At 41.4% G+C, this 27,490-nt stretch overlaps 1 protein-coding gene across 1 annotated transcript in view; it reads right to left on the reverse strand.

Moving 5' to 3' along the window:
- Positions 1 to 13,032: 13,032 nt before the first annotated feature.
- cdh2 (cadherin 2, type 1, N-cadherin (neuronal)) overlaps positions 13,033 to 27,490 on the reverse strand; it is a 57,639-nt gene continuing 43,181 nt past the window's right edge. The window contains exons 8-16 of the mRNA XM_070845039.1: positions 27,062 to 27,199; positions 26,393 to 26,578; positions 25,345 to 25,598; positions 24,343 to 24,485; positions 23,018 to 23,251; positions 21,920 to 22,153; positions 21,543 to 21,682; positions 17,042 to 17,206; positions 13,033 to 14,364 (exon numbers count right to left, since the gene is read on the reverse strand). Of these exons, the coding sequence (XP_070701140.1) occupies positions 14,158 to 14,364; positions 17,042 to 17,206; positions 21,543 to 21,682; positions 21,920 to 22,153; positions 23,018 to 23,251; positions 24,343 to 24,485; positions 25,345 to 25,598; positions 26,393 to 26,578; positions 27,062 to 27,199 (1,701 nt within the window). The 3' untranslated portion in view covers positions 13,033 to 14,157. The remainder of the gene's footprint in view (positions 14,365 to 17,041; positions 17,207 to 21,542; positions 21,683 to 21,919; positions 22,154 to 23,017; positions 23,252 to 24,342; positions 24,486 to 25,344; positions 25,599 to 26,392; positions 26,579 to 27,061; positions 27,200 to 27,490) is intronic.

A 27,490-nucleotide genomic window follows, 5' to 3' on the forward strand; every position in this document is an offset into this window, starting at 1 on the left:
TGGGACACTAAAGCTTACTAAAGTATTGGAACCTAAGATATCAAAAGGAGAAGAATATATCAACTCTGAGTATGAAATATCAGAAACATTGTACATCAACAGAGTCATGCACAGATTTTAAAGACTCCTGTGTTCTTTTTTCAGTCTATGGTCTAAGTCTAAATCCAGCTGGAGATGATGCTTAATCTTGAATGTACAGTACGTGCGTTACTCTGCAGATGTGTCGGTGTATACATGGTGTACACCCGACATGACATATATGCATATAAGCTCATATTCAGGGGACACTTCTGGGTCAAGATTCTAATCCAATCTGTTCCCACTATGTGCAATTAAAACACCGCTCAGGAATACAGCACTGTGTCCCAATTATATTTCTCCAAATGTTCCAGGCAACACTTCTGCAGTGAGCGCTCCTCTCCCACTCCTCCCACTTATAAGTTTGGGTGACAGGCATCTGGAATACCTGGCTTGTCTGTAGAGCTTTTCACAATGCCCCAGATCCATCATTGCAGGGCCATTGAGGCTCATTGTGTGCATCCATTAACTGTATCTATGGTGGAACCTTACAAAGGGCCAGCTTGAAGAGGGTCACTGGTGCGTGGGCCCCCGCCATCATAAATCTGGTGCAGTCCTGAGCTGAACCTCCCCTGTGCTCAACTAATGGTGCTCTAATCGCTGGTACCACTTCTTGGGTGGGACGGAGGGATGTGCATGTGCGTGTGTGTGTGTGTGGTGGGGGTTGGCGGCTTACAAGAGAACGGGGTACGTAAAGCACTACTCATTTGTTTCCAAGCTCCGAGACCAATGAGCCCTAACTAATCACCAGCCTTTTTGTCTTTTCCATAAAAGTGTTTCTGAAGACGCAAATTAGCCAACCGTTTTAGAGACACTTCCTTTGTCAAGATATTGATATTAATCATTGTCTTTATCCCCGCTCCACCACAGTGTTAATATCCATATGAATAAAATATAGACTGCGCACGAGGGATGGTCAAACCCCTTCCTTCGCTTGCTTTTGGATGGATCTCATTGTTCCTCATTATTGAACTGGGTCAGTGCCTCTTCACCTCTCTGCTCACCTGTAGAAAAACATATGGGTTTCGAAGGGCATGTAATATTAATGCCCCCCACAAAGCAGGGAGGACCCTCTCTGCAACACGTCGTACCATAAATATGTTCTCCGCTTTGTATCTGCTATGGAAAGTAGCTCTATAAACATTATAGTTTCATAGTAACTTGTTCCCCTATGTTTGTAGACATTACATGATGGTTTACAGCATCTACACCGTCAAAACCTGCGAAATTATGTGTTGACATAAACATTCATTACAATGTTTAAGGATTTCTTGTGATTATCACAGCGCTAAATTATGAAACATTACAAGCATATTTAGTAGTATTTAACAATATCGTACTCTGAAGCAATTATTATTTAGAGGAATGTGGAAAACGTGTTTATATAGCAGACAAAGTTAAAAATGGTCTCCACCCTTTCTTTCACCTGTTAAAATGAAAGCTGTGACAGAGTGTGAAAGCTGCCATTCGTGCCAAAGTCACAAATTGTTAACTTGTCTAATGTGGGTCCCTGCACTCCGAATGCTGTGAAGTATCCCTGTAAGCATAACCATGCAGGTACAAGTGTCCCACTAATTTGCCTGCAGGGCCCTGGGAATGACTAATTCCCTTGTGCTGTATAACATCGTCTGAATTGGGTTATTTTGAGAAAGCTGAGCAGGATACAAGAAGATTCTTTAACACCCAGCATCCCACAGGTTGTCCTCTGTAGATTAGGGAAATAATTTACACTTTTGCCTCTCAGTCTTTGTTTTTCTCTCCTCTTCTTTTTCTTCATTTCTCCACCTTCAGCTTTGTAGGCAGCTCAGTCATAACATCTCCCGCTGGAGTCTGTGGGTGTCCTCTCAAGTAAAAGGACATTGCTTTTCCTACTGCATCCTACCCACATGCATTTAAAAAAAGGTTCCCCTCTCTTTGCCAATCGGTTCCTGCAAGTCCTGGCAGCTATCACAGTGTCTGAAACACAAAAGGAACGTGTCCACATTAATACTGTCCCTGGGTGCAGGGAGATGCAGAAAGCTGGTATTGGCAAAAACACAAGAGTGCCTCTGCTTAAGGGCCCCTGTCCTCTTCTTTCCTTCATATGGTGGATGATCAAACCTTAGAGGACGATTCAAGTCAAGTGCTTAGAAGACAATGGCTTTTTCCTGCCAAACACTGCAGGGTTGCTGATGGAATGCAGCCAGTCATATTCTCACATCAATTATACCATTTAGATAAAAGACCAGTGTTTGATGTCCAATCATGGCACTTATGAAGTGTTCAGTAACAGATTAAATAAGCATGAAGTAAATTATTTGTGGACATACACAATTTAAGAAACTGTTATGTCTCAACTCATTACTGAGAAATGTTATTTCATCATTCTTTTCATTCTGCATTTTCAGTGGAGTTCATTTTTATTTCATTGTAGAAATGTTTGTTCTAAAATGCACTTTTATTTGATCATCGCCTTTCCCCCCCTTTTGACTGTGTTACTTTATATCACACATTTTATTTCATAACAATGTAATTTCGTGGCAGTTTTGTCATCACAGTCCTTATTTTTGAACCCACCTGGCCCCATCTCTCTTCAGCAACAGATTTAGTCACTTAGCACCTGTTAGCAACAGCAACCACAATTCCAAAGTAATCATGAATCAACCAACTAGACACAAGTAAACGCAGTACACACTTACAGCAACAGCCTATATAGTTGGTTGTTTCAGAATTACTTAGACATTGTTACTGCTCTAGTCTTGCAAACAGGAGCTAACTGGCTGAAGTTGGCAGCAGTTGTTCATATGTTAACATTTTGGGGCTCCATATGTACTCGCTTTAGAAGAGAGGATAGTTCTAATTATTTAGTCATAATTTAAGAGTCTGAAATATGTTAAAATGTTATTTTGTTCAGGCAATATCATAATTAGCATCAACAATCTAGGTGACCTGTCATGATAGTCTTTATGCCATGGGAAGGTGTGTGGGTGTCTCCATATGGTTAATTGTAATCCATATGGTGATACTTTAACCCCTAACACTAGCACATACTGTTTGGGAAATGCATGTCACAAATGCTTGCATCCAATAGATCTAAATGAATATTTATAAATGTTTTTGGATTTTATCGTAAGTTAAAGCAATTTTACCGATGCATTATGCTCTTTTCTCCTCGTGACATTGTGCCGCGGGATCAAGAAACTTTTTTCTCTGATGTAACCTATAGCGGTAACACTTAATTGTCAGTGAAGCGTATGTGAGTAATACACCAGAGAAAGCCATATCAGATATTCATCTTTGGCAATTTCCAATGTGTGAACATGAATGTCGTCCTTGATAAGGTTGTGCCCAATAGTCCAGCAATGATGATAGATGACCAGTGATCCACCCGCATGTTATTCAGCGCTCCTCCAAACATGCTCATCAGCTGCAGAGATTAGCATTCTGCTCGGGTCCGTCTTCTGTGTGTCAGGACAGAAGGCAGCAGCTCTGCAAAATATTGAATACGTATGCAAACAAGCAAGTAAATGAATATATAAAGAGAAATATGCGCGCTTGCTTGTTGGATGTTGTTTGGTAATGATTTCAGGAACACTCATACATACCATGCTCTTTATTAAATGGTATCCCAACAGTGCACTTAAAGGAATATCACTGGGTGCATTCACTTGGAGATCTGATCATCTATGGTGTTGTACAATGGCTCATTTTAGAGCTAGTAGAGATTTTGTCAAAAGAGATTATACTATTATATGGCTAATCCTTTTTTCTTACTCTGCTCTAGTGTGAAATACATTAAATATACCTAAACTACACATTTCTGTCTGTGGGCTGAAAATGCAGAACATGCAGGGTTATTTCCCTGGTTATAAGATTAGTTAGATAAGATAAGTTAGGTACCCTAATTAGAATTTTTATAATATGAGGATGTCTAGTTTGCAGCTGAACACAATACATTCATATTGTCTTGTACAAGAAGGTTAAAAAAGCACTGATTTGAATGCTTAAACATCACTCTGTCCTTCCAAGCAAAGTCATTCATCATTAGAGGAAAATCTTGGTGACCTGCAACCAGAAGCCGCAGTAGGTCTGAAGAGCTATGACAGGTTGCTGTGGGTGTCAAAACGACACCAGCATCTCTATAAGAAAAATCCACGATAACATTCAGAAAAATCGACTCATTGCCAAAACCCAGTGCAGCACGATAAAACTAGCAGGCAGAAAGAAAAATAGAACAGAGATGCAGGAAAAAGAGGGAATCAGGTGAGGGACTGAGACAAGGTTCACCTCTTTCTTATTATAAGGTGTGATTGATCACAGTATCATGCCATTAATGGTGTTGGAGCTCACATCGAGACGCTGGGATAACAAGGTCATGCTACCGCATTATTGTACAGTGCTGTTCCTCGACAGGGCGGCAATATCCTCCGTCTCTGACTCACACTTCAAAATCTTTTCATGAAGATTGACTTGTGCTATTATTAGAAATTTGGTTATTTTACCACTTAAAAATGTGGTTAAAATCCTTTTGAAAGCCTATTTGACTTGTGAATGTTTCATGACTCACTCTCATCCAACTACTAAGGAATTATTGGTTTTGCATAGTCATTTTATTACTAATGTGTCTTAATGACATCTCTATGGTTCCTATTTAAGACACTAATGGGGAGTAACGGATCACAAACTGGTGTGTGTTATATTACATTAATTATTGATTTCAGCCTCATATGCAATGGATGTCTCGGTCCTTGGATACCTTGTTATTGATGAATTTTCACTAAGGTTGCAAAGTGTGTCTGAAGCTGATATGCATCATGCTGTGGCGCTTGGCCTAGACGCATAACATATACAGACATTTGTAGCTGCAATCTTGCAATTTGCAGTTCATAGTGAGATGAGGGAAATCAACATGCTACATACTGGAATAAATATGGAGCTTCATTTGCGATGACCAGCTGAGCTGTGGTGTCAATATATAAAGATAATGAGCCGTGTATTTTACACTTAATTAGAATGAATGTGTGTTATTGTTACGATGTTGGTTGTATAATTGAACAAGGAAATGTCGATGTAAAGGGAGTTATGAGGTTGTGAGACACCGTGTGACTGATGTCACAAATATAATGAAGTTCTTAAGCAGGAAATTAAATTAAACGCGTTAGTAAAGTGGTTTTATTTGTTTATTTAACTGCATTTAATCATACATGTAATGTTGAGGCGCTGAACTCTGGAGCTGGCTCTGTTCACATACTGCATACTGCACTGTATTTGTGTTTCTTGGCTGTGCTTGCACTGCATGCCGCTGCCAGCAACAACAATATTCAAACAGCAATATGAAAAGGCACGCCGGCATTGTTGTTTCTTTGTCTTGTGCGTTGTTTTTGTTTGTGCACCTGACCAAAACCATTTGCAGTATGTTCTACGTACTGATAATAAAGTGGTTTTGGAGTTCTGAGTTCTGTGTTTGAGGCTTTAAAGCCGTGAAGATGATTTATCCATCTTGGCAGGCATGCATTTCTGCTTGTTTATAAACTGAAGAGTTTATGGGGTTCTTAGCTTTGGCACTGCTGTCTTCATCAGTCCTTTGGTACTACTTTTTTTTTTGACAGAGGAAAAAGTCCGTCTATACTGCAGGAGAAAATAAAACACACAAACATTGTATGTTAAAGCCTGTGTATGTCGGGGCTTTAAGATACAACCTGACTCAGCCGGCAGCAGTTTTGGACAATACTGTAAAAAAAACATTTTGACCAATAGGATGATATGACACATACTGTAAATATAGATAACCTACCAGAGTGCAAAGGTTTACCTTGAAATGTAAATGTTGTGGTACTTTTCCGGGGCTGGAATAATTTCAGAGTCATGCAGCACACCTACATCAGCACTGTGGGACTGGGACGCATCTGGCCTGTCTGTGTATTTGTTTGCCCATAATACAATTTTCCCGTGCTATAAACAAGTGGAGTGAGGCAGTCCTCTCAGTGCTTTGGTTGAGGATTCTTTGTGCTACTAGTCAGTCCTGTTCATTTTTTTTTTTGGTGCTAAAAATACTTGGCGGACAAACAGAATAGAAAAGAAAGGAGAAAGAAATATATTCTCTGTTTTGAGACATTAAGCATCCAAGAAACGTTTTAAAATATTCAAAACTGTGGAGCAGCCATGGTTTTATTTCCATTCTCCCACTCCCGTCACTGTGGGAGTTATTAAGGTGTTATTATAGCTGTAACCTTACAGAAAGGTGTTTCATGGAGGCAGCCTAAAAAAGTCATTTAGCTCTATAATGTGCAGACTGTATACCAACATAAATCAGCCTCTCTGTAGATTTCATCTCGTGCAGCAATAACTGCATTTTTTTTTTTTTTTATCTCTTCCATCCTCAAGAGATGTGCAGATTAGTCGAGGACTCCATGGCAATACGGCCCAATGTGACACTAGTGAAATCTCCCCTGAGTGAAATCTGTGCTTGGACTTTAGACTTCTGAAGGACGCAGCTTGTAAAAACTTCCTGCGACAGAGAGCTACGACGTTCCCAGTATAAGCCACCCTGCTTTTGAAGCTCCTCTCCACTTAGAATTGAGGCTAAAGGGTCAAATCAAGAGAAGAAGCAGTTTTAAAAACGATGGCCTGGAGAGAGATTAGTAAGCGCAGGGTGAAAACTCATTTAACATCATCCAGTCGCCATGTAAATCTGTTTTTACACCTTTTGAGAGGAGCTGGGGCAATGTCATATTAGCATGAAAAACCAGTTTGAGCTATTTATTATATAATGGGAAATTTGTCAATTGAATTCAAAGTGTAAAAAGGATTAAAGGGAGCTAATAATCGCTGTGTTTATCACTACTTGACATATATGTCAGAGTTGACTAATGATTTTCAGTCACTAATTCATTCCTATGTTATGGTAATGCACTGTAATTCGTGTATTTTTTGCATTCTACAAATGTCAAGCAAATAATGGGCTGATTAAAATATACTTGAATTGATGTGTGCTCTCATATCACATCTCGCATTCTTCTGACATTCTGACAACGTGTGAATGAAAGCTGATGTTCTCTAGACTGACTGGGCTCTGGAGTTTTGTTCCTGCCTGGCTGATGGCTTGTCACTGCAGCCCTCGGCTATCCATACGAATGGGTGACTACAATAGAGTCAGTAGACAGGAAAGACTGGCCTACCCAGTGGCCTCTTTTCTCCTCCATATAGACAATAATATAACGGCCCAGTTGTACAATCAGCAGCACATTGATCTGGGGGCCGTCTAGCCTTCAGCACATTTATTAGCCACTGATCATGGAAGTCCCCCACTAGTCAGCGGCAAGATTACAAGAACAGTAACATATTTTCTCTCGTTGGAAGAAATTATCTAATTATTGTGTGGATGTGGCCAAGGGACATAAAGCCTTAATGACAAGAGGGTGATGGAATGTCAAGAGTTTAAAAGCATGAATAAATCGAACAGCTCTCGAGGGAGTCTTTGTTTCCCACCCTTCTCCGTGTCATTCTTTTTTTCCTCACTCCAATTTTACATATTTTATTCCACAAGAGAATTAAAAAAGTATTTCTCCAGAGTGCGCAGTTGCCATTTGCTTTTGCTTAATGTAATTGTTTTTTTGGTTTTTTTTTTGTTTTGTTTTGTAAGTCATTTTCACGTTGGGATAAAGAAGCTGAGTGCACATGTGTTTGTCGGAGAGAGAAAGAGCGAGACAGAGGAAAAAGTGAGAGAGGAATAGAAACAGAAAGAGATGGCTGGATGGAGAGTCTGTAGATGTGTGTGCATGGTTTATGATTACATGTCCTTTGTGGAGCACATCAACCATTCATGCAAGAGAAACCACAGCGAGATGAGAAATTCCTTCCGCGCACTCGCAGCCAGCAGAAAGTGACATTGAACGCTCATATACAAGCTGAAAATCTCATGCTCAGCCGATATGCATCTTGTGAAAGAAACGGCGTTCATCATTTTCGTCTCAGTGCGCCCCACCCTCCCGCCTCCCCCTTCCACCTGCCCAGTTCTGTGACCACGGTGTCATGGCTGTGTGTGGACTGAGAATAATGGCAGGATGGGGCCTGATAAATGAGAGCTGATAAATCAGCGCGGCGTACAGAGGCTGAACAATATCGGCTGAAACAGAGGGAAAGCCGTTGGAGAGATATCTGCCAGCAGTCAGTGAGAACACGGGGAGCCGTAGATCAAGGCTGGATGGTGTTGTGATCGCCACGCAAAAACCTGGGACTCGAGAACAGGTCCCTTCCACTCTGTGTGATTGAAGCAATCTAAACAAATTGACCTGATATTACACTTAGAAGGCGACAGTGTAGAAATGAAATTGATTGATTCTACTCAAGTGACTAGGCCTACGCACAAATACATTAAAGACGGCATGTGCCCTGTGTGTGCGCACTCTGTCATCCAGCCTACTTACTTATTCATTCAAAGGTAGTATGCAGGGGCTGGGAAACCATAAGAAATATGCTCATGCTGCTGCGGGCCAGAAATTTCTATCGATAGCCTGGGTAGCATCCATCTTCCCAAAGTCCACCAAAGGTCAGGAGCAGCATAACTTAGAAGCTGGTTTGCATCGGATTCTAGTCTGTATTCTGCATGTTTACTGACAGTCCCCCCACGGAGGCTGGGTGGCTCTGTGACACTTGCTCAGCCATCCACACACACACACACACACACACACACACACACACACACACACACTCTCTGAGGAGCTGAGGATGGCTGTCTTGTAAATCTGCGATGGTGAGGGGGTGTTGGTGAAAGCATTGTTTCACAGTCAATAAAAGGGGCCCCGGGGTGCTTGTAAGAACAGCAATCTGCAGCCATTTTCCAAATAGAACATCCTGGGAGTACGCAGAGGTTATAAGTTGAGTTCCTCCTCGTATTTGGAGTTAATATTTCGAATAAAAACTAAAACAATAACGTGCCCAGCACATATTGCAGCATCTAATGGAAAAAGATATGGACTCACTGGAATGCAATGTGCTCACGAGAGCCAGAATTCACCCCAGGATAGACAACAAAGCCCACAATGCTAGCCAACAAATGGTTGCACATTAATTATATATTTACCATTTTGTATTCCTGAGGTGTTAGCTTTTTTTTTAAGAGTGCATTTTGTATGTCAAAGACATTCGCATAAACTGGCAGATGAAACCAATGTCATTCCCATCCAACTTAATTAGCTTTGCAAATAATTTTCTGCATATTTAAATGGATTACTATTTTTATCCATTTGTCAGCTAGCTAAAATGTGCAAATGAGATACTATTTTGAGCAATTATTTCAACCATCCTTGCTGGACCATATGGCAAATAAATGATGAAAATATGCTTCTCACACAATAGTCATTCCAATTACTGCTCAGTCAATGTCAATGATTATAATCCTCAAAATAGATTGTGCTTTAATTTCCTCATCATATTTTCCAGCATCACTCTGACTGAAGCAAACCCTTTTCCTTGCATTGTTTAACAGCGTCTTACACCACATGTCTGTAATGGTAAAGCACTGTATGGTTTGTGTGTGGATAGTAAAGGAGCTGTGTGGTGGCTGCCTTTATGTCCTGGGCTCCTTTAGATTGCCAGTTTTCCTTCAGGGATAATCCATGTTGTGAAATTGAAGTGCACTGCTGGAATATCAATTCTTTTTTTTTTTTCCCTGCTGAGGGTTAAAAAATGAAACAGAACTTGACTGCTGAGTGGATATGAACCCATTGGAGCAATCTGAACATCAAGATGACAATATTGCTGTGTGGGAGAGCCTGTGCAGGAGTTAAAGCTGGGGATGAGGCAGCATTAAGAACTGGACAAATGTACACAATCGCACTCTGCTGCAACTGTAACATGATTTAAAGGTAAAGTTTGACATTTTGCAAAATACGCTCACATGCTTTGTGGTAGAGAGTTAGATGAAAAGATCTATGCCACCCTCAAATCTCTCCATTTAATGGATTAGCTTGCTGACTGCAGCTGTAAACAAGGTTGTACAGCTAGCCTGGCTCTGTCTGAATGCAGTCACCTACCAGCACCTCTAAAGTTCACTAATTAGCATGCATCTTGTTTCATTTCTACAAAAAACATGTTAGATGACAATTCTTCTCTCAGCTACGAAATAGGACTATTAACAAAATGCTGAACTGTTGATTTGTGATGTTATGTGAAGATGTTATAGCTCAGATTATTTCAAGTGGGGTTGTACGAGATACTTACCCATATTAGTGTATTACTTGGGGAGACTGGTAGCACGCTTCGAGTTTGCCACATCTGACCGGAGTCCAACATTTACATATGGCGTTGCGCATTACGGCATTATGATTAGCTGTACATGAGAATGTGCACGGAAGCCATTTAAATTCTGTATTTATTTGATTCTATCTTGCTGCACTCTGGGAATCATAGTTTTAAAAATAAATAGTGGTATTGCAATGAAAAATCCCCTTCAGCCCACAAAGCATTTTCTCCATTGCACCATTATAAAAGAGACATCTGTAAAACCATTGCAACCTCCTGCTATAAACATAGTGAATTATCATTCTTTGTATAGTATATTTTTAATATTCTTATATTTCTGGGACTTCACCAACCCACCCCTGCTTGATATTAACTTCCTTACTTTTCAGAAGCATGTCTGAGCGTTTTGCCTGTGATTTTCTTGCTTCAAATGTGTCCAAAAAAGCTAATTTTGTCTGTTGTACATGTGTTTCTTGTGTGTAATAGAACTGGCGCACATCTTTAGGGGAGTTCTGGGACGTGCTGCATCGCTCCAGGTGGGTTTCTAAAGTACTGACTAGAGTGGGCACGATCAGATCTGGCAACCGCGGCGCCACCGTAACGCAGACGCAGATGCCCCTGATGGGTTTTAAGCCTTTACTTACCTAACGTTAGCTAGCATATTCACTACCATAGTGATTTTAGTACCAAAACTATTAGCAACTTATTTACATTTTTCACTGTGCAAGATGAATGTTTGCAAAGTTCATTCTCAAGCCGCAGACTGAACACGTTGAACCTGACTGAGTGAGAGCATGTGTGGAGGAGGGGGGGGGGGGGGGGGGGCTATGCAGCCTGTGCACCAGCAGTGATTTACACTGTGTTAGAGACTCCTGCCAGCTCTGATTGGTTGTTTTCGTTCAGGTGCAGTGGATTCTTTTAAATGCCGTTAGGAGCACAGAAACAATCCAAAAGAACCACATTTTTTCACAGATTACCTGTCTCATGGACTGCTGTCAGGATATGGTGACAGTTTGAGAAAATATGAAAAAAGCTATTTTATAGAAATGTTACCTACTGATGCTTTAATGGACAGATATGAGGGTGTTGTCAATCTTTCTACCAAGCCCTAAGCCAGGAAGAAAACATTTTTAGCCATTCCTTTAATGTAGACATAATCTTCCTAAAGTATGTCCTGCTTGGCTGCACAGTTGTTAACTTTGGGCATATCTAAGCCATAAAAAGGATTTGACGAAGCCCTTTTGAGATGTTGAGTCACTAACCACATCTGTGCCTGCCCAAGATCAAAGCAAAGAAAGCAGTTAAGCAAAAGTAGTGTAATGCGTCTACTAGGAAAGCAGAAACAAAAGGAAATACATTAAAACCAGCCATCTGGTTTGAAAACCTCAAAGTTAAAGGAAGTGATTTAGCAAAAGACATCTGACTGAGTTGCAGTTGAAGCTACCTCTGGGTCAGACAGTTTGTTGTTCAACACCTAATCTGACTGAGCAATGTAAAACGTCGTGTTGCTTCTGGCAAGTGGAGTGCATAGCTATGCGTACTCTGAGGTAAGCGATACGCACCAGATAAGGTCATTTGAAAACAACTGTAAGAATGCGTCCTCGCCTCAAGCAGGAGGATGTATGAAAACTACCGGTGTTCTTAAGAGGTACAGGATGTGGAACTGATTACCACAGAGCAGCTACACTGATTACACAGTCTGAAAAACAAAAGGCAGGTACGGTTCACTGGTTACTCTCTAATAGACATTCATTGCGTTTTGTGTGAGGACTACAAAACCAAACTTGCTTCTGTCTAATTTGGTTGAATTAATAAGCCATGTCCACATCTATTCAACTGTGTGCAAGTGGTGGCTCTGTGAGTTACAAGTCCCACAGTAATAGAGGAAAGGAAGGGCAGGTGAAGGCTAAACGTTCCGTGACTTTAATCATCCAAATTCACCGTGCACTTGGCGACTGAACAGATCAGCACCACTGCTACCACCACATGCAGTACACACACACACACACACACACACACACACACACACACTTAATTCTCATCCTCTTCCTTCCACATGTCCCAGGAGTACAGATACATGCAGAGTCCGTAGGGGCTGTTTTTGGAGGCATTCTTCATTTTGAGGTCAAGTCCAATCTGACCCTACAGTACTTTACAGTACAAATCCCTGATAGCAGACAGGTGTTCAATGGATTTGGCGTTTTCATGGGCTTTGACTTGGCTTCGCAACACACAGATAGCATTACAGAATTAGCTTATTGTTTAGTTCTTAGCCCGCAAGCCACACAACTTACCGTCTATGGATTTGTATGGGCCTAAAGCATTTTGCTTGCTCACAATGTGTGCAAATAACAAATTAATAGGAGTACAAATGAATTATTCTCCCCTCTGGAAAAATACTCTACAATTAACTATTTTTTTGTTTAAAGCAATTGTCCTTTGAGATAGATTGCATAGTTCACTATCAAATTAAGCCTCTGCAACAATGCTGAGTTTGAGTAAAAACAAATAAATAAAGAGGCAGTTTTTAGCTCCAAAATTAGCATTTTATTTGGATGGTTGGGGTCAGAGATGTATAATTTGTTTTCCAGTACACATGGTTATCCACAAGGCTTAAGTCCAAAACCTTTTCCAGTCTTAAAGCTGATTCAGTAATTAGTGCCTAGCATGTCATCCCTCCCCACCCCCCCTTTTTGGTACAAATTCAACAGTTGTGCTGACAGAGATCACTACTTTTCATTTTTTATCTGTGTTTTTTTTCATGTTTTATACAAAAAACTCTCTTAACTTCTACACATTTAATGTCACCCAGATTTTTATTTATTTTTTTTCACTTTGTAAATAAATTTGGGAAACAACATTTTTCATTTTTGTTGCCATGAAAAGATAAAAACATGCAAAAAACTTGAATTTGTAGTCCAAATTATACATTTACAAGTTTGGAACTTTTTGCACTTCTTCATATACTACATCAAAAGAAAAAGATAAAGAAAAAAAAAACATTATGTACACACATCTTTTTACAGTGAAGTAAAACTTGAAAATATCAGATGATGACTAAGGCAAATGAAGTGTACATAGATTAGACCAAAACAGTTTTTTTTGTCGTTTTTGTAAAATACTACATCACTTCAGAAAAAAAGAAACAAAAAAATCTGCTACAAAAGTATGATTCGTAACTCCCTTTATTTGCAACCAGCTGCATAATTTTAATTTTTTAGTGAAAAAGTCTAGAAGTCTAGCGTACTGTACAGTGCTGCTCTTAATTGTTTTTCTTTCCATCCAAAGCTAACAGATGATCCTTCATTTCTTCGTCGTTGTAGTTTATTTAAATAATCTTCAACAAACAGGAGCATTGTGTAACCAAAGAAAAAAAGCATGTAGAAGCATACCAGAGTGTAACATACTTTGTTTGAAATCACCCCAAAAGTCAGTACCATTAAAGCCTTGAACATAAAACTAATCATTTAGATCCAAAAAAATGTACAAAAAGGCACATTATATCCCAGTGCTTCTGTACTGTGAAATTCAAGTGTAACTGAGCGCATTCAATACCAACAATCCAAGTGGTGACAGTCCACCAGTGTTCCCTCCCACATCCTCCATAACTGGACCACAGCCTATGCCTAAGCTTTCAACAAGCATATGTATGCGTAGACTACAACAATAAGCCTAGGTTGGTTGTTTTTGAAAAAATTTCTGAATCAATGTTTATTTTTTGTTTCTTTTCTGTCACAGTTCTGTCACTCTCTTGGGGGAATATCAGAAGCTGTCCATGTCCATCAACAGGAAATCTTTCCTTTTCTTCATTTTTTTTTTTTTTCCACCACGTCATCCTTCAAGGAGTGGCTGTGTGTCCTAGTCATCACTTCCACCGTACATGTCTGCCAGTTTTCTAAAGCGAGGGCCCCAGTCGTTGAGGTAATCGTAGTCCTGGTCACCCCCGCTGCTGGAGGAGTTGAGGGAGCTTAGGGAGCCTGCTGTGGAGCCGCTGCCCTCATAGTCGAACACTAGCAGGGAATCGTAGGGAGGAGCGGTGGGGTCGTTGTCTGCTGCCTTCAGTCCCTGTACAGAGGGAAATAAAAAAAATAAATAAATAAAGATGAGAAGTTTAAGCCGCATCTGCACACGGTCTGCGATGGGGAGTGGGCGACATCGGCGCAACCCCTTCCTCCTCCTGCTGCTGTGCACAAACAGGCTAATCTATCCCATAACCAGTCAGCGGTTCCGCCTCCACTTGTTCAGGAAATAAGATTAATCAGGACTGTGAGTTTCCTCTGTGTTTTGGTTGGGACTCTCCCGATGTTTCTGGGATGTAGGATTATCTGCTGCTTGATCAAAAGCCAAGACTGAGCATTGCCAGCAGCCTCAGATGACTGGAATCATCTCTCCCTTCCCCCTCTGACCCCTGTGCAAGCCTTTCGTCTCTCTTCAAGAGCCTTCGACAGGCAGAATGACTCCAGCAAAAATACTTGCACGTTTAGAATCTAGATAGCAGTATCTTTAATATCTCATATTTATTTGACCTAAACAGTAGCCTTGAGCACTGAGCTCTGAGGGAGAGATGAGGTGTGTGTGTGTGTGTGTGTTTGCAGCGCATGCGCGTTATCTTGAGGTTCGTGGTTCTGCTGGGGGTGGTTCTATTTTCAAGATTGTGCTCGACATTCCTAGAAATTCTCACAGCATCGTGAGAGGTCCTCATGGATTGTTATCGATTCCCAGCCCCATTCCCTAACTGAACTCAGGAGACTCGCTAATCTAGGAGTTGAGATGTGCTTTGGTCATGAACCACATTGGATCCAAGCCTGGCTTCTCCCTCTTATCATCACAACTGAGGTACCCAACAAATAATAAATGAATTAACAGAAGTGGAGCAACGTATCACCGCGAAATGAGACCTGAGCTCATTGGGAACAAAGGTTTATAGTTTCCTCTGTGCCGCCGTTATAGCACTGAAATGCTTTCAAATGAAAAGATGGATTGAATTAAAGTGCCTGGGCACTTAGCGATTATTTTCCACTTGTTAGCTTTCGTTAAGTATTTGCTCAGGGCTGTGGTGCTGATAATTTGGTGGGAAATATGACAGATGGATCGTTCATTACAATTACAACCATAATCGCTCTGCTGGTTATAGCCCCCTCCATCTACAACCAAAACCCCACTGGCAGTTTCATAAGGTTAGTCAATCACAGAACTCAGCCTTGTAATTTCATTATAACTGAATCATCCACTGTGCTGGAGACAATCGCGACTTTTAGTGAAATGGTGAACAGTCCTCGCATTTTGGCGTCACTCTGTCCCGCGGATAACAAAAGAGATGTGTAATAAAACCCACTGGTATTTCTATTCAGAGACAACCTTGCCAGGGCTGAAACGAGGCACTATGCTAAACAATGGCCGCAATCACATCAGCTTTGTGGCACAGTGTCCACCTGTGACCAACAGAGGTCATGTCAGGCTGGCCCTAATGTTTCTAATGTTACCCCCCCCTCCTCCTCTGTGGGAACGGAACAGGAGCTGACTAATAGACCTTTGTTTGTCCGACTGTGAGGTTAAAGTCTTTATGCTAAACCTATGCCTAATTTTTTTGTCCCTCTAATTTAATTAAGAGCCACAAGCTCCCGGGGCGTGTGCACATTACAGGATGGAGATCAGACCCCCTCCCCTCCCCTCCCCCACCAGTCTCTGTCTCCCTGCTCCTCTGGCGGCTAGCCCTTATCAGTTCCAGATTCCTGCTGGAGCTACCATGACTGAGCTTTAGCGACAGTCAAATCTGGGACTAAAAACAGATCAACACTGCCTGGTTGCAGTGAGCGTTTTCTGGGTCAGGATGCTCAGACTTGAAACGTCGCAAAGGTCTTGCGAGAATATCAAAATGACAAGTCTGATGAAGGATGGTGTGTGCATTGTGAAACTGTTGGAAACATTTGTGCAAAACATTAAATTTCACTCGATATAAGCTGTTAGGACAAGTGTATTAGGTGTATTCATGAGACACGGCGAGAGTGAAAATGAGTGGTGCCCGGGCAAAGGGATCTAAGAGATAGATAGTCGGGGAGCAGAGCTGAAAGAGAAGTCCTAATCTAAAAACATGGGCGCCATCCAAAAACTAGGAGAGAACTCCATTTGTAATGCTGTGAAACTCTTGTCTGTTGGAGCTTGTGAAAAATACATGACTGCTCTTTTCATTTTACATTCTCCCTTCATGCTGGAGTCAATGATGGCCTCAGGCAAACGAGGGCACTCTGAACAGTGCACTCCGATAGAAAGCCAATGTATTGCTTCTCTCATCTCCTATTTCTATGCTGACACATCTATAAGTCTACTGTGGCGGAAAGTGAGGAGAAAAACAATTATATCTAAGTGAGTTAGCATCATGTACTTTTGGGGCTTTATGCATGTCTGAGCGGATATATGTGAGATGAGAAAAGTTTCTACTTTCTACTGGGAAAAGATGAAAACAATTCTAATAATAATTGATTCATTTTTCAGAAAGTACTTTTTTCTTCTTCTCCCACTTACAAGGCAGTGCAAAACTGCTTGATACTGAGTCAGATGAACCAAATTGTTTATTTAGACACAAGTTGATTATAAGAAAGTCATTCAGCTTGAAAATGAAATTCAAGCTTTGTGACAGCGCCGATCCTTTCACTCCAGCTTCTTTCCGTGGGATTTGATTTCACCATAAAGCGCAACAGTTTTCGATAACAGCTTTGGCGCTGCTGCTGGACGGTGTGTTTACCTCATTGATGAAGTCTCCGATGTCTCCGGGGTGGGGTGCTGCTGACCTCATGGGGTACTGCGGCTCAGGGTGGAGGGGTCTCTCGTCTAGACGGCGGATTCCCACCGGCTTGATGGCGTCGGGTTCTATTGTGTCTGGCTGCTGAAGCTGACTCAGGTCGTAATCCTGTGGGACACGAAGACATATGGGAGTTAGCCGAGCAGTGTGACGAGACCCCAAACCGTCTAAATAGGTAAACACATCCTGTGCTGTACTGAGGAAGAGAAGTTCAACTGAGTGAAGCGAAAATTTGAAAGTTAGAATGCAGCAGGAAGAGTTGAGGGAACACAAGGGGAACTTTAATCTTCTTGTCTGTGAAGCACAAGCCCAGGGACAATTTGACACATTAAAAGAGTCAGCACTGAGGGGGTCCAAGCTGAGGACCACATCATACACAGCAGAGTGTTTATACTTGTGCGGTGTGCTGCAGGAAGGATGTGCAGGCGACTGTTGCTCTAATCAATGCCCAGACACGGGATGGTGGATATGCATAAGCCATTCCTAATCCTATTAACATTACCAAGGCAACCTGAATGGCTTGCAGTTTGTGCAAAGTCATGGGTAGAGGAGGAGGAGGAGGAGGAGAAAGAGAGAAAAGGAGTTGGGAGAGAAAGAGGCTGAGGTGAAGAGCAGAGCTGAATGACTGGATGGTATCGTGGTGACAGCAGATATGATAGAGAAAATGCCATTTGAGAATCAGGGTGTGTGCCTAATAAGCGTGCATGATGGATTGTCCCTCTTTAGAAGATTTTCGGTAATCCATCCATCTCTAATATCCCCCTTCAAAATTGTCTTTGCTCAGTTGCACATGTACCTTCTCTCACACACACACACACCCACACCTACACCCACAGACAAACAACAACAAAAAAAAAGCTGCAGATGCTCAAATGTAAAAATAAACATGAGAATAATAAATATAAACCCTGTGATGATGCACAGACATGAAAACCGAAGCACATGGACACTTATTCAACTCCACACTAATAAGTATCATCTCAACTCTAAAATAAACACATTGATTATTCAAGTGTAATTTGATTTCATGGGGAATGACAGTCACCCCGGGGCTAGCTGGAGAAGAGCGACGGTCATCACACATCACGCAATAAAGCCATCCATCATCTTTGGTCCATTTCAGCCTGACTACTGTTTGACCTTCTCTGAGGTCACACACCGGAGGGGTCAGGAGTTGGTGACGGGAATTGCAACAGAGACGTATAATGGCTGAACTAAGCAGGAAGGTCTAATGACATACCAGCCCCCTTCGGGGAATTGACTCCTCACACAAACACTGGCCTGGTGAAATGGCTGCCCCTGGCTCTCATGACCCACATTCAAGCATGGGAGACTGAACATTGCTAAGCCTTACACACTATCTGTTGTGAGGCCTCGCTGAGCCATTTAAAACAGAGCTGAGTATTATTTTCATAGTCTTTTGCCATAATTCCTACTGGTAATAATAACATTGTGGAATCTGGGAAAGCAGCAGCATCACTAAAAATAACACCAATAAGGAAAGAAACACGAGCAGGCAGATGCTCAGGCAGGTTTTAAATAAACCTCAGGTTAGGGAAACTTATTTGGAGGAAGAAGAGAGTAGAAATAGAGTAGAAATCATTACACAAGCTGTCCATTAAAAACACCCATTGCTTTACTTCCAGTTTTGACCCTCATATATACCTGGTTGTGAACACACACAGGTTTTCTTATTGTCAACATTTCAGGTATGCTTACATTTGTCTTTAACCAAAAATAAAGTGGTTTAGATAAAGTGCCGTCTGAAAGATTTTGTTTTCACATTTTGGGATATTTTTTTAATAGCTATTTTGTCAGAATGATTGTCTGTCTGGAGCATAGTATCGATCCTCTCATCGAACTCTGGGCAAGTAAGAGCAATTCTGAACATTACTACTATTCCCTAAAACAAGGGAAAGAAATTCGTTGTTGAGTCATTGTGACCTCAAATATTAGCAATTGCTTCCTTTTGTACAATGTTATAATACTTGAAATAATGGCCAGAAGTGCAGAAATAAGTCCCACATTGCAATAAGCTGTAATTATCCTGAGATTAGAGGCCTTGGAGTTTGTCTTGCATGTTAAACTTGTCTTTATCTCTGGTGACGAGCACATGAGGCACTTATACTGTCTAAGTAAACAGGTCTGTTTTGTTTAGTTTCATTTACTGCGTGGGCTTGAAAAACAAATCATTTTTCAAAGATGGCCTCCAAAGCCACACTGTCTAAGGTTAATGTGCATCAAATTATTCTGAGGTCATTTGAAAGAAGCAGATGACTCATCTCAGTCTTACATTTTATTTTTTCACCTGCGAACCTCCGCGCAGCAGCTTCTCAATTTGCTATTATTTCTCCATTACTTTTGCCATGTCGGGGCAGAGCAGCCTGATCAGCTGTCTGCCTTTGATGAAATGAGTGCTTCACAAACCAATACAAACCAGGGCGGCAACAACTAAAATCATATACTCTGAGAGCGCCCAATGGTCTGACACTTCAATTTCCTCCCCAGCGGGAGATAGGGAGAACAGAGGTGGGCATTATAAAGACCACATCGCTGGGGAAGCAAGGGCCATTTTTTACCCAACACTGACTTCCCGATTCGGCAGACAAGACCATTTTCTCCTGGCACCCTGCCCTCCTCTGCGCCACTCAAAATGGAAGCTTGTTTTCCCTCAATAAATTGCTGCAACCCGCTCATTTGCCTTTGAGGGGTGTTATATCACGTTTGCTTTTCAACATGTTCTGGTCCACAAGTTTGTGCATTTTGTGTGTGAAAGTGAGGATGTGAATACACAAGTGGGTGCACTCTCTCCTGCCCAATCACTGGCCGATGTGTAATGGCTTTTTAGCCATATTGTTACCTTAGACAGAGCTTCATTATTGTGCCACAGCAGATGTCTATCTCCAAATGACATCAGCTTACCAATTACAAGTCTCCGGGGCTAATTTGGCACTGTGCTGGGTCAGCCCGGGGTCTCCTGCTCATTTCTGCTATACCTAAGCCACTATAGCAATTCAGCCAGCAGCAAGAAAACACCCCATTTGGTATATTACTGCCTTTTTTTATGAAATGTTTCCGTTCTCCTAACAAGGGGTCATTAGGACAATTGAATTTGTGTCTGTGTGCTTGATCAGTGCAGTAGGATAAAGACATGTGACTTTATTGATGCCTGTGGCAGTACATTTCTATTGTGTGTGTGTGTGTGTTTGTGTGTGTTAAGGTTGTGAAGCGTGAACCAGTTCCAGTTGAAGGAACAGTTCCAATATTTCCAGAACTGACTGGATCAAAACCTGTCTGCCTTATTGATTCCAGATTTTGTTTCCCAGCTCCTCCTAAGGAAAAAGGTTCAATCTCCAGTTTACAATGAAAACTTTGTTCCTTCTCATTGTGAATAGCTGTGAGGTGTATTTTGCAGCAGCATAATGAGAAGGATAAACGCTAGAAAGAATGCATTGTAAGTGTATGGATGCTTGCAGAAAGAGTCCAGGTGGTCCTCTTTGTCATTTTGCTGCTTCATGTATACAGACACTGCTCCTCAGCTGTGTACTGTAGATGTGACTCTGTGTTTCTCCCTAACAAAGACCACACACACGCCTTATGTCAGCCTTTCAAAGTCACTATACAACTTCACAGTATGTGGGGCTCGGTGCAGCACTGCTGTGATGAAATACAAATGAGCAAACAGACGAAAGTTTTCAGCAGATACCAAGACAACTATCTAATCAAAGAATACGTAAAATAAGCATGTAACCTGCAGAAGCATTTAAATTTCAGCCAATGTCACAAATGAGAATATGGATCAATGAGGAAACAGATCTGACGATCAGTCGATGATAGGCAAGTCAGATTCAATTACAAAACTTTTCAGTCACGAACAGCCCTAGAGGTTTGATACCAACCTCTGATGTTTAAAGTCAGTTCATTCTAAGTTGGGACTGGAAGTAAAATGATTTAGGGCTATAACAATGCATCATATGTAGGTTGTTACATTTATTGTCAGTGCTGCAGACACGTCCTTGTGTTTCATGTCACTTTCTACTGAACTATGTGGGTAAAATGAGGTGAAAACTTGTTTTCATATAATCTCTCCATAGCTGTAAATACTCGTGTCTAATTAAATAATACTCACAATTTCAGACAATTATGAATTTAAAACTCAAAACCCATACTTTTCTGCCTGTCAGGATTGTGTGGGTTCTTTCAAGATAAGCAAACGCCCCTACAGCTGTTACAAGATTCTGATTCAAATGTTGCTGAATCCTGATTGGTGCTCAGAAGCATGTGACTTCTCATCCAAAACCAATGAGAGCACAGACAAAGACAGCCGTAACTTTGTTAATACAGGACCCTATTGTTTATAGTGAGAGGCAGTTGGAGAAAATAGGTTTTCAGGCACTTGTTATGGAGTGCACACTGTATGTGTTGTTTACCACATCATTCTTACCTGATCCTCCTCTCCTCCACCTTCCTCGTCATACTTTAGGATGTTGTCTCTCACATCATCCTCTGGATCGATCAAGAGCTGCTTGGCCTGGCGTTCCTTATCGCGGCGCTTCATCCACACTACAAATAGCAGCACTAGAACTGATAGACAGACAGAAGAGAGAGATCTCATATTACAAAACATAATAACTTACATATTTTCATACAAGTGTAATCGGATCCGATGTTTTAGAGCTTGGATGGAGGCCTGATCAAGGCTATCTTTTTGGTAATCCTACAGTAATCTAGCGGTATCTCGGATAATGTTTAGCTGTCTTTATAATCCCTGTGTGTGTGCTCGTGTGATGCGCTATTCGAGAGAGGCACTGAGACACTCACTGAGGAGGATGATGATGCAGAGGAGGATGGCGATGATAGCACCAGTGCCCAGACCGGCGGCCATGATGTGCTGCTGGTCAGTGCAGTCTCCATTGATGTCGCACTGGCACACTTTAATCCGCAGATAGGAGGTGTTGGACATGGGCAGGTTGCCTGAGTCTGTGATTATAATGGGCAGCTCGTAGATACCACTTTCGAGGAAGCCAATCTTCAGACTCATCTGTGCATAGTCACCTGAGATGGAGGGGAGGAAAGAGAGAGTGAGTGAAAGTCAGAGAAAAATACATATGAAGTAGTGAGAGGATAAACGAAGTTACTCGATGTGTTTCGAAATAAAAGATCATACTTCTTTAGCAGTGGAGTGTTTCAGAGAGGATTAGATAAAAACTCTGAATAGACGTTTGTATAGACTGCGTTCACAGTAAGATTACACTCCTATTACCACAAATATGCAGCATAAATTCATACCTGGAAGTTGCATCAGCATATCTAATCCAAAACATGGTCAGGATTTAGATTTTGGAGCTTATAAATCTACTGAATACCTTTTGATAATGCTGCTTAGGCTAAATTTCCAGCTGCGATAATCCAAATGCCATTATCCTATTAAGATATATTCACTGCTTTTCAACTCACACTATCTAACAGCTAGCACACAACAAATTAGTTTTTCCACTCATGTTTTTAGTTCAAATTAGCGTAAACAATTAATGACTGTTTTGTAACGTTAATATAATATGTAATTGTTTGTCCCAGCTGTACCTGACCCCTCTGCAGTGTGCTATTTACACGTTTTCTAAGTGTTGTTCAGAGGGATCACAGATCAGAGTCTCAAGCTTTAATTACCAAACAACAGACTACTGAATGTACGATGTTTTTTTGTTTTCTAATTATCAAATGCCGCTAATTGATAAATAATGAAAACGGTCATCTTCTCATCATTCATTTTCAAGTGGAAAATACAAATAATGGAAAGTTCAGGTAAGCAGGTTGACTCAACATCAAATGCAGATTAGTGTATCATATAGGAGTGTATATTATGAATCTAAGTAAGGTAAGGTTATTGATGTGAAATTGTGTGCTTGTTTTTAGTCTCACCGCTGATTCTTGTGATGGTCCAGTTCCTCCTCACATCAGAGGGCCGGTGGGCTAACTCAAAGGCAAACGGCCCAGCATTGGGGTTCAGGTCTCCATCAAGCGCAGTGATGTTGATGGCATTTGGCTCTGGCTTTTCACATATCTCTGCCTCCTGAGGGAACACCTTGGGAGCGTTGTCGTTGATATCCAGCAGGTAGATCTGGAGAGTACCTGTGCCACTTGCTGGAGGTACACCTGCAGTGGCCAAAAACACGACACACACATAGACACACACTCAGCACATACATATTTATGGGAAAAGGAATTTTTGCACATTTACATATGGAAAGGAATATACACCAATGGAATGCCATATCTCATTTTGCAGTCATTATGCAGTCAACATGGAAAAGTAAAGTATGGAGTTTATTCTTTGGGTCTCATGCTATAATAGGACACTCTAAACAGCTATTTACTCTAGTGGAAGAAGACCCATTCAAACTGCATACTGATCTGAGAATCTAATCTCAAGTGAGGAGGTGGACAGAAAGAGGGAGATATCAGAACATTTGGGTAGTGTGTGTATGTGTGTGTGTGTGTGTGTGTGTGTGTGTGTGTGTGTATATGTGTGTGCATGCCTAAAGAACGTCTTCCTGACGAAGGACACGGGATGGGAATACTAAAGCAGACAAACAGAGCCCACTGTCGCTCCTCTCAGGCTCCTCTATGTGTTCACTCAGCTAAGAGGCTTTTTTACCATTCAGGCCACGCTCAAAGGAGCTAGTCATCCAATCCTGACCCATTAATGCTGAGAAACCTCTTTATTGGTAGAGTTTTTAAGCCTATTGGCCTAAGCTATGCTCCGCAGAACAGGGTAAACCTGAACAGAGGTAAATCCCGCCAGTGCAGGGAAGAGGTGAATATATCCACATTCTGGATGGTTCTGGGATTGCTAACACATTAACCTTCAACTAAGGTGGTCAGCGTGCAAGTGCCTGGTACAAGGTCAACCTTCAAGCATGGCGGATGTCTTTGTGGCAGTAACTAAGATAGTTTTCCAAATATGTTTGTGCACAGCCCTCGGGTAAAAAAAAACATCACAGAGGAAGTCAAAGTGATGCAATGTGGAAGATTGACCTTTGTGAGGTTGGCTACATTAGACATCCGCTAGACTTCCTTTTGAAAAGGCAGCATTATCTCCTCCTGAATGCTCGAACAATAATGGCCTAGAATAGAGTGCTTGTGTAACAGCCTGGCTAAAACACCTTGACCATGTAACTGGTGCATCACAGGAGCTCAACAAGGTATTTTTGGCAACTGCAGTACCACTTTTAACTGTTACATACCGCTGTCAGAAGCCAGGAATGTTGCATTGTACAAACTGTTTTTCACAAAGGGTGACTCTCGGTCCAAGATGGCGATTGTTGTGATACGACCAGTGTTTGGGTCAATCCTTAGCCAGTTGGCTGGATCTGACAGTTTGGAGTATCTGAGGGAAGAGGAGAAAAAAAAAAGAGGTTTACATAGGGATTCGTAGTCCTTATTAATCCCTTTAAAATGAATTTCAAGTCAGGAGTAATCTGCAAGATGTGCTTTAATACTAGTATGAAAGTTTAGAGGTTCAATTTTGTTTGCTGCAGAAAGAGGTCTTGTTGGTGAATTTAGTCTCCATTTCCAGTTTGGCGTCTCTTTCTTCTAAAAATGCTTTTGTTTTTATTTGTTTACATAGAATAAATATTTTAGACGTCATGCATTTTACATAATTATTCTAACTTTTGAGAACAGCCTCACAGGGGAGACCAAATTGGCTTGTTGTTATCGGTAGCTCAAACTAATTTGTAGGACAAACTGCGGAATTACAAAGCTAGCTCATTACACATGGACTGTTTTCAGGCAGATAAGCTCTTCCACGGCCAAACAGCTGTGAGGCAAGACTTCTGATGATGAAAAGGGGGGAAAAAAATAGGGCTTGTTCAACAAAAATGAGATGGAGACGTGCTGGCAGCATAGTTTCATTTGAGCAGGAATGACACAGAAGGTGTCCAGTCATCTTAACCTATCATGCCGCTCCGGTTTCACACATGAAGTGACAAACCTACTAGCATCCTCATTGTTGATGTTGCTAATTATTTTAGCTAAATGTGTAATTAAACTGTGTGATTCAAACATCTATGCTGGATGTTTAAGGGAGAGTAGACATTCTAGGAAATGAAGCTGACTTTAAAGGCTGGAGAAATTCTTTACATTTATCACATCTGTGACCTGGACTTTATTCATTTGAAGGTACAAAATGTTTCAATCAGGCAGTACTCAACCTTCTTCTTTTTCCTTTTTACTTTAACGCCTACCTGATGCTCTGCTGCATGAAGCGATCAGGGTCCTGTGCTGTGAAGGTGGTCAGGGTTGACTCGGGCATCATTCCCTCCTCCAGTTTAATGAGTTTGGGATTGGGCTCAAAGTAGGGACTCTCATTGACATCTATCACTCTGATGGAGACAGTGGCGGTGGACTGACGAGGAGAGTGGATGCCCCTGGCCAGGGGAACCTCATTCCTCGCTTCCACTGTCAGCACATATGTTCTACTGATTTCATAGTCAATAGGCTGGGAAACAGTGAGAGAGAGAGAGAATATGGAGAAAGAGTCACACGTCTAAACGCCAGATAAATGAAACAAAAGAAAATCACATTAAATTTTTTTCTAATGTAAAACTGGTGAGAGAGCAACCCAAGGAATCAAAGCATTTTCTTCCACTGCCTGAAACATCTTATTGTGAAAACTCACAATGACAGTGAGATGAGATGTGGTCAGCTGAAGGATACACAACAACAACAACAACAGGGCTGGTGTAATAGTTGTGCAACCAACCAGTTTCATTGGAAATGTGTTCTGACTTTGTGTTCATAGTTTTAATTGTGTATTATGAATCTCCACATAATTCAAGCTGAGAACTATATGATACGATCAGTTCTTGTGTATATATATATATATCCTATATAGTTGCAAGTGACACCATATCATCAATGTCAGTAAATTAATTTTTTTTTAAATTGCAATATATGTGACCAATCTGCTGCAGTGATCTTCAATTTTATCAGCACTAGTGTGTAATGATTTGCGATTCACAAAATAGGTCTTTTCTTCGACTAAATCTGGGATTTTGGGATTAACTTCCTCTCTTCATTAAAAGAGAACAATGTAACATTTAAGACATCTTCACATCTTTCAATCAAACAATTAAGTGTATGCTATAAACACACACTTTTAAAATATTCTAACCAGAATATTTCAGATCTTAATGTGTAGCCAACTGCCCCCAAAGCTCTCCATACAGCATATATCCATTTACTATGCTCTCCAAGGGATTAAAGGGGTGGAGTTTGAAGAGGAGCCCTTACCTTGACGACCGTTACCAGGCCCTCGTTAGTGGTCGGATCAGTGGGCACAGAGAATCTGCCTGTGGGGTCGCCCCCGGTGATTTTGTAGACGGCATTCCAGGCAGGTGTGTTGGGCTGGTCCTTGTCAGTCACCGTCAGGTTGGCCACTATGACATTCACACGGTTTTCAGGCACCTCGCCGAAAAACTGCATGAATAAACCATGAACGCACAGAACAGCGAGCTGTTAGTGATACTGCTGTGGCAGCAGAAAATACACTGAGCCCCGGCTCATACAGCACAGCAGGACCAATCTTGGGTAAATAGACATCTAAGGTAACTTATCATGTCGTCATGGTCATCTCATCCCCTGTCCTCCCCTGATAGCACGACGGCAGCATTACAAATTTCAGTGATTCGCGAGCACAGTAAGTGCCTCTTTCACTCGGGTAGACATCCCCGTAGTTGCATGTGTCAACATTTGGAAGGGGATATAACACTTTACGCATGGCTGGCTACTTGTATATATCTGTATGGCTGCGGAAATGCTGGGCAAGCAGAACTAGGTAAGTGAGCAGAACTGACGCTCGAGTGCATGTATCCACAATGAGGTGAAATGGGGGTCCGTGCGGTTCTTTCTTTTCGCTAACATTGCTGTGTTGATGTCTCTGATATTGAAGTGTGATCTTACCGTCTCAGCAGTAAACTCTGGTGGATTGTCATTAACGTCAGTGACTCTGATGACAGCAGTGGCTGTGTTGGAGAGGCCGTACATGGGGTTGCCCTCCATGTCAGTGGCCTGAATTATCAGTGTGTACTGAGGCACTTTCTGCAGGGTAGGGAGAGAGAGAAAAAGTAGAGGATTAAAAACAATATAGTTATGTAGGCATGTTTAGAGGACGTGGATTTTCTCACTTAATTGTCATCTTATTAGGTAAACCTGTGTAATCTAATGCAATCCAATCCTTATGACACCCCTCATCTATCCTATCTAGCCCCTCTCACATTTGTCAATGAGGACAAAAGTTTAGAGAAAAACATTCAATAAAGATATACACTACACACAATACAATCCTCCAAAATTGCCATCAAGTGAACCCATACCTCTCTGGTCACATTT

Source organism: Pempheris klunzingeri, chromosome 15, assembly GCF_042242105.1.
Source record: "Pempheris klunzingeri isolate RE-2024b chromosome 15, fPemKlu1.hap1, whole genome shotgun sequence".
Lineage (NCBI taxonomy): Eukaryota > Metazoa > Chordata > Actinopteri > Acropomatiformes > Pempheridae > Pempheris > Pempheris klunzingeri.